At 42.5% G+C, this 7,469-nt stretch overlaps 1 protein-coding gene across 1 annotated transcript in view; it reads left to right on the plus strand.

Annotated features, from left to right (window-relative positions):
• Window positions 1–679: 679 nt before the first annotated feature.
• The window catches only part of T265_14947 (hypothetical protein), a gene marked incomplete at both ends in the record, with an annotated part of 19,884 nt that continues 13,094 nt past the window's right edge, over window positions 680–7,469 (plus strand). The window contains one exon of the mRNA XM_009175915.1: window positions 680–878. Within this exon, the coding sequence (XP_009174179.1) occupies window positions 684–878 (195 nt within the window). The remainder of the gene's footprint in view (window positions 879–7,469) is intronic.

The following is a 7,469-nucleotide window of genomic DNA, read 5'->3' on the forward strand; positions in this document are numbered from 1 at the left end:
AATTCGCTTGAAAAGGAAAATCTTTGCGAAATTCATGGACTCGCTTTGTACTATTTACTTGGATTTTATCAACACTCAATGAATATCCAGGAACGTTCAGTAAGACACGTTTAAGTGAGGGTTGACGTTCAGTTTTTCTAATTACGATGGATGAGAGTGTTGTGCCTATCTGTCCAATAGTCTGGCACCGGTCAGTTGTCATTTGGTGATAAATTACTCCACAGGAAGCCTACTTCCTGATACTGATAGCCTGAAGAGGTTGGGACAGTTGCAACTGGGAAACATCTTTTCACTAGAACGTTTTGATACGAAAATTCACATTAATGTCCCCGTGGGCCAGAGGATTTTTAAAGTTGCTCATCAAGCCAGCAAATATGTGAAAACAAGGTTGTAGACTCAGGGTGCTGCTCAGTACTGCCTGAAGCGCGGATGGCTTGTTTCTGCGGCCATGTCTCATGTACTTGAAAAGTACGTTTTTGTTTTTTCGAGCGAGGTCCAGAATGGTGGCTTGTTTTCGTATGTTCCATTGGCGGATTTCAATGATCGATCATACCCTGATTATCATAAACTTTGTACCGCAGAACTATTTGATTTTTGGTGGATGCCTTTTTTCACATTATTGCCATATATTTGTGAGGCAAAGTTCGATTCACAGGAGACGCACGGTATAAAATTCCAGGCACATGAAGCTTCAAGTAAGCCTCAATATGATGCCTGCTTGTTCCCTACTAATTGCGTTCTTGTTCTGCATCGACCACGTTGCACGTTTGGAAGCCATCGGTGTCCACAATTGGTCAACCATATTTAACAACAATCCGTCAAAGAACTGGGTTTTCCTAGTCGCTGGTTCCAACACCTGGGTCAATTATCGACATCAAGTAAGTTTCCATTGGGATTTATTGGCTTGAGGCTCAAAAGTTCATTTAAATTTCGTAAGAAAGGGTTTTCAAAGTGGAATTTTGTGATCACGGTCCCCAAACAGTTATGTCTAACATGGGTTTCTCCATGGTTGTGATATTTCCGCCGAAACACTCGGAAAGCCTTGTCTGCTGAACAAAATAACGAACACACTAATGGACACATTTCGTCTTCGTCAGCAGTTCCTTGCGGTAAAATGATATTATGTTTTGGGTGGGGTCGATACTACGCTCCTAATGAACTCAAACGTTACAGATATACATAGTATGATTCATGTTAATCGGAATCTGGCTTTCGCAGCCCATAGGTTTTTACTGTTGCATTATTTTACGAAAAATCGTGGCGTTTGAGTATAAGGTATAATGTTGTATAAAACAGGAATTCGATGGTTTTCCAGCCACCACTAATCATCTCCCCGGACTTGTAGCTTCATTATATTGGAGTAACGCTCCCGGGCTCCGCAGTACTGCAGCCTGGTGCGACTTGTTGTATGAAATGGACTCAGAAAACTCAACAAAACGTACCAACAACATTGGTTGCTACGGTGAAAGCACCGGAATCGCTAGGCACTGTGAGCGAACGAATCTATAATACCACGTGAGATCAAGTAGCATGTATTTGGAATAAGCATATAGAAATCAACTTTCGTCAAAATCGTTCGTCCGCTCGTCTATGAGTTGCATGAAGTTATGCGACGCAATGTGACTATTTCTATGAAACACAAGCAAACGACAGATCCGGATGCATTTTCGATGTCGAGGGATACCAATATCGTACAGGTTCGGTGAGCGGATCGTAGTTCGGACACGGATGAATGGAGAACTTTGGTTCACAAAAGCCCTTCCAGAGTAGAATCATGCTTCCTGTTTTCGGGATAATACATTCAAATGCTGTTGTGGTAACTGATACTCCACGAAGTATGGATTATCCTACACAAACTGCTTGCCTACTTTGGATTCCATTGACTACTCTGCCTGTTGTCCTAAATTCACGTGCCAATTTTGTTCTCATTCAGTCGGACGTTTTCCACGCGTATCATTTGTTGCGTAAAAACAGAGTTCCAGCGAAGAATATAATAACTTTCGCCTACGACGATATTGCAAACAATCGCAAGTAAATATCGCGTACAGTTTTCGCTACATGGTAACAATTAGAGTATAGCAACGCGCCTTTTATTTTGATTTAACACGTCTCATTGTTGTTCAGTATTTCTCATGTATACAATTGTTGAATTTGAGTTGCATAAATTATGGGGCTTTATATGTCACTTCAGATGTCTTATCAGATTTTCTGTTGGTTGATGCCTTTTCATGACTGTAGACGCCATAGAACTCTGATGCAAGTACCACATTCTGATGATGATGACGATGATGCCGTTGACGATGATACTGATGTGCACTCGTCTGAGTATTCGCTGCCGTAGCCTAAAATGAAACAAATTGATATCTGGATGTCGTTTTAGAGAATCAGCCAGCAGTAGTGCATCCGAAGAGGATCGGAGACCTCCTAAAAGCATTACAATTTGATTCATGCGTGGAGACGGTAACGATCGTAAGTTGTTTATTGCCGCGTCGTTCTTTCGGCTGTAGCATCTTAAAGGAGCCTGGCTGCCATGACACACGAAGGTTCCAAGAATTTTAGATTAGTGCCATTTTCCCAAGCCTTGGCAGAAGTGCTCGGGAGTCAGATGTAGGGCTATAATCACGGAATTTCCGGTCAGGATATTCGCGCTCTATCCAATTGAGCTATCTCGCTTCCTGTCCACTCGAATTACATTCACGGGCACGAAATATGGATATGCTCGTAAAATCGGCTACTGGTGTAAATTTGCCGAAGGATTTACATATTAGCACCAAATTTGTAATTTTCTTTGTTGAGCACTCAACGGGGATCATTGAAGGTTATCAAAATTACTTGTGCATAAAGGATTATTATGCAGAAGATGCAGAAGATGCAATCATCGTCCTGAAACATTATTCCAGAAGAAGCCAGCGAGCCCAATTCGAACTGAATTTGTTTCTATTCGACCTACACGGTAAGTTCTCATAGAACACATGTCGCCACATTTCATTTTCTTTATTCCAGAAATCCGTTTAAAGGCAAAGTGTTCCAAGATTACGACCACAATGGGGTGGTAATTGATTACCGTGGAAAAGTAAGCCGGTGTTCCCGTGCGCAGAAATCAAGATAGAATGTTAACCGGTCGTCCGGGCCATGATTAAGTGGTGGCAATACCTGCTTGGACAAACATTTCACGACAAAACCTATCACAAACCGCTAGACTGGGTCGCGACCATCAAACATCCTCTGGGAAAGCTCGCGCGCTAGGCACCTCGCTTACCTGAGTACGACTTCACATTTCGGGTTGTGGCGGGGAGAACACGACCACCTGGCTGAGAGGCTGTCAAGACTAGAGACTGAAGATTAGGCCACAAGGATCATGATTAGGGGCAACATCCTCGGCGTTGACCTGGATTCCGGAAGGTTAGTGCATTTCCAGAGGCAGGATCCAATATTACGAATGGTTGCAGCCGCCTCATTAAAATGAGAACTGAGAGGGAAACGAAGAATTGGAAACGTTCCACCTTCATCTCGATCGGTTGGGTCTGACTGGATATGGAATAATTTTCTTGGAAAATTGCAGATTCTGAGGTTGCGCTGTCCATGACACTACGCGTCTTTAGACGGAGGAGCACATCTTCACCGAAGCCCGAAGAGCTGATGATACCCTTGAAAATCAGAACACCTTACATACAAAGACGCTTTATTGACAAAATGACAGTGACAGCAAATTTAGAGTGGACTTAGGTGGTTCCCCACTAACCAACCATAGTCTACCGCGGTATCCAGTAACACAACAATGCTGAGTTCTGCAGCTCACAACTCTGACAGAAAATGCGACACGTGACCAATGCAACACGAAATGAATTCGTTCCTAACTAGCATTGTGTTAACTGATCTCGTTGCAGTCACCGATTTTTATCCAAAAATATCGAACTAATCTAGGTTAAAGCAGGTGACGTCCACAACTGAAAATTCAGATTGATTTACATGATTCCCAGCGCAACGAACACTCAAGCTCTCATAATACTCAAAGTAGGATAAATCCTCCACCAAAGACAAGGATTTCTCGTACACAAATAGAGTCTCTCTCAGACAAGTGGCCAAAATTGCACAAATGAAAACCACCGGTGAACTAATTATTTGGGTGAGCTGTATTGATGATGGACTCGGAAGATACACATTCAAATGTTCGTGAAACTCTCGTTCGAACATTGAAAATTTTGCGTAAGTGTCTAGAAATGGGTAAAGATTTTAAGCTCTAAAATCTCTCGAAACGATCGCAGATTTCAGGAGACTTTCCTGAAACCAAATCAAGCTGAAGATGCTGCAGGATATGGCATATTACTGGCATTCTTGTTGTGAGTCCCTCTCTAGGTTGTCTGAACGCATGATTGGAGGTTTAGCCACTGAGAACAATTTAGTGAGCGAGCACCAAATCCGTGCACTGTTCACCTTCATTCTTCTATTTACAGTAAGTATTTCAAGTAAATCATGGTTGTGCAGCGGCGAAGCATTAGTGTTCAACACTGATGTCAAGCTGTCGCGGACGATGATGATGAGGTAGAATATGATGTTGACGATTACGACGATGATGATGATATATGCCACGAAATGAAGCCCAATGGTCGTGTTGTGTTGGGCATGCTATATCAATGTGGACTAGTGATTGGCCGTTTGCCGAAAGTCAGATACTAGTTAACGTTCTAGTCATAAACATGCCTAGTGGACATGGCACAAAGCGAAAACAAAAGAACACGTTATACGGTTGTACACAGTGAGAAGAGGGGGAAATGATAACATTGAGTGTGGTGCGCACTTGTAATAAAACAATAAACTTAGACGATGAAAGACTTGATGCTAGCTCACAAGGATCACTCTCATCTGCTTACATCATCAAGCATTGTTTCATGTACCCTTGAGAAACTGACAACAAGGATGCGAATGACATCAATTAACAGCTAAATCTAGCAGCGTCATAACTTGGTTTAGCTTGATGAAAAATTTCAAGAATCTGCGATGTTTGCGTGAGATTTTAGAGCTCCGAATAAATAACGCACATTTCTAAAATTTTGTACAAATGGTTGTTATATTGAAACGATTGGTTCATGAACTCTGGATCTGCATCTACACGTCGGTCCTGGACACAGCTAACCTGGATAATGAGTTCCTCGAATTTTTTCTTGCTGCACTGATCAAGCATCTCATTTTCTATCGAAGCCTCTGGCTGCAAAAATAGGCGGTGTTCTTTACTGGATAGCCGCGAAACAATATGCTTGGTTCGTCCGCTGATGCCCGCAAGTCCACGCGAAATATTATATCACCTTCATTTTGTCAACGAAGATTCAACCGGCGATCTCGCATGTCATTGAACGTGTTATGATTTTGAAACTCCTCATTCGTCCTACAGGCTCCACTGAAGATGTGCTGTTGTTATAGATTTTCGGTCGGTTATTTTTGGATAACATCTTGTTGCAACGTGGCTACGTATCAGAGTCTTCTTTAGTGGCGTGACCATATTACTCCACTTGCACCATCTGACGTCACCCCATATCCTGCCCCATATAGCGTACAGCTGTTTGGCAGTGAAACGGTGGACGAAGTTAAGTGATTTTATAATATTCGGCGATGGCGCGAATTACGAAATTTGTGACTACGTACAATTTTTTGTGTAACAAAACTCGTTTCAAACAAATCCAAATTTATGCTAGCAGGTAAAAGCCACGCAAACGGCATTTTGCCTCATTCCGTCATCCATTAATAAACACGAGATTGAAAGTCACATTATACAACCGTATACTCATTCACTTAAGGATTGGTTGAATTTCTTTCTCAGAGGATACCGCGTCCTACGATGTAGCACCATGAACGTGAACACAATTCAGGATAAGCGAGATTTCATACGATTCATTAGTAGACGTTGGTCTTCTCAGAGGGACATAATTTTCCTAACCCAACAGTAACTTTTTGGTCTGACATTTCACCTCTCTCCGGGGACAAGGTGTTCTGGCATAAAATGGGATTTTCCATGAGAACGGTGGCCGGAAATATCCCTAATGAATTCCTCCATGCAGCCCGGTATCTGGCTGTGCGCTACCCACAACCACTCCCCGTATGCAGAATTAATCCAAGATTCTACTCTGAGAACCACAGTGCATTTATTTAGCCTCAACGAGCAAGTTCATTAGGTGCTTTCGTTTCGCATAACATCTCCATGGATTCTCAGGAGTATCTAATTCCTATCAAAAGTAGCTCAGGGTTTCTTTCGATCGCAAAACTCAGCCATCATCGATAAACTGCGACATCTCCTTCTACAAATGCACCCAGACTTGCAAGATGGTTAGGCGGGATTATGTGTTACGCACGTCCAATTTATTGCCTCCAGGAAGTGTGTTGTTTTCCGTGCTCAGGTCGGATTATCATACACATAGATCGAGACAGAAATTGACACAGCAGGAGGAACTTAAAGATTTGATTAGCTATTTCAATACTATTGGTGCTTCCAGAATGGGGTCCACTTGACTCTGCCAGAGCTTGGCTAGAGACACCGAAGGATAAGGCAACCCAGCGTTGCTATTGGCGTTCATGCTCTCAGGTTCTTTCCAAATTGTCTAACTGATTGTCGGAGGTGTGGGAATCTTGCTGGTGTGCTGTAGACTAGCCCTACTTTTTCCTTCCGGTTCCATTATCTAACCGTTTTAGACTACAAATTAATGGAAATTCATGTACGACAGCTGAGCGTCAGTATTTTCGTCAGTTGATGGTACCGATGATGGTGTTGATGGTGATTGCCTTGAGCATCAAATCCTTAAGATTTGTTTTATGTGCATGGTGTTCAGCAGCAGCAGCAGAGTGCTCACGAATTTACCAGTATTTTGTGTCGTTTCATACCTCGGTAGTCCTACATCTAGTGGTGGTTTCACAGGTTTTTCCTACATTGGATCCACCTTATAATTGCGTATGCGCATCGGCATGCTTTACATAGAATCTTTTGTCATTGTCTCTTACTAGCGTACAGAAGGACCTAAAAAAGCCTACACTAAGGCGACAGAACCAGGATACCGTAAAGTCACGTTAGGTAATACGGTGAAATGTTGAGTCACAAACTATCACGGAGAGATTCTGTTGGATCTCCTGTGAAGTGCCAAACTGTTATAAAAATGAATGTTTTTGGTGACGTGACAGTTGTATTTCGTGATCATTAAACGGAGACCGTCAAGCTTGAATATTCTTGATCAGGGACCTCAGGATTCTACACGAGTTTCAACAAGCTAGTAGGTACATGCATCTAGATATCCAAGCCTAGCCAGTGTCATTTTTTGGATAATCAATCAATGACGCTGGGTGCGTTGTTCTAATTAGCGCTCCATGCTGTGGTAAAAATTAACTTAAATCTATATGAATCGTTCGCCCCCTTGGAACCTGCCAATTTGTGGCCACGTGGTGTAGTTTTTCGTGAGTGAACGATGAGTGCCACTGTGCGCTTCCTA

The sequence above is a fragment of the Opisthorchis viverrini genome (genome assembly GCF_000715545.1).
Source record: "Opisthorchis viverrini unplaced genomic scaffold opera_v5_304, whole genome shotgun sequence".
NCBI lineage: Eukaryota > Metazoa > Platyhelminthes > Trematoda > Opisthorchiida > Opisthorchiidae > Opisthorchis > Opisthorchis viverrini.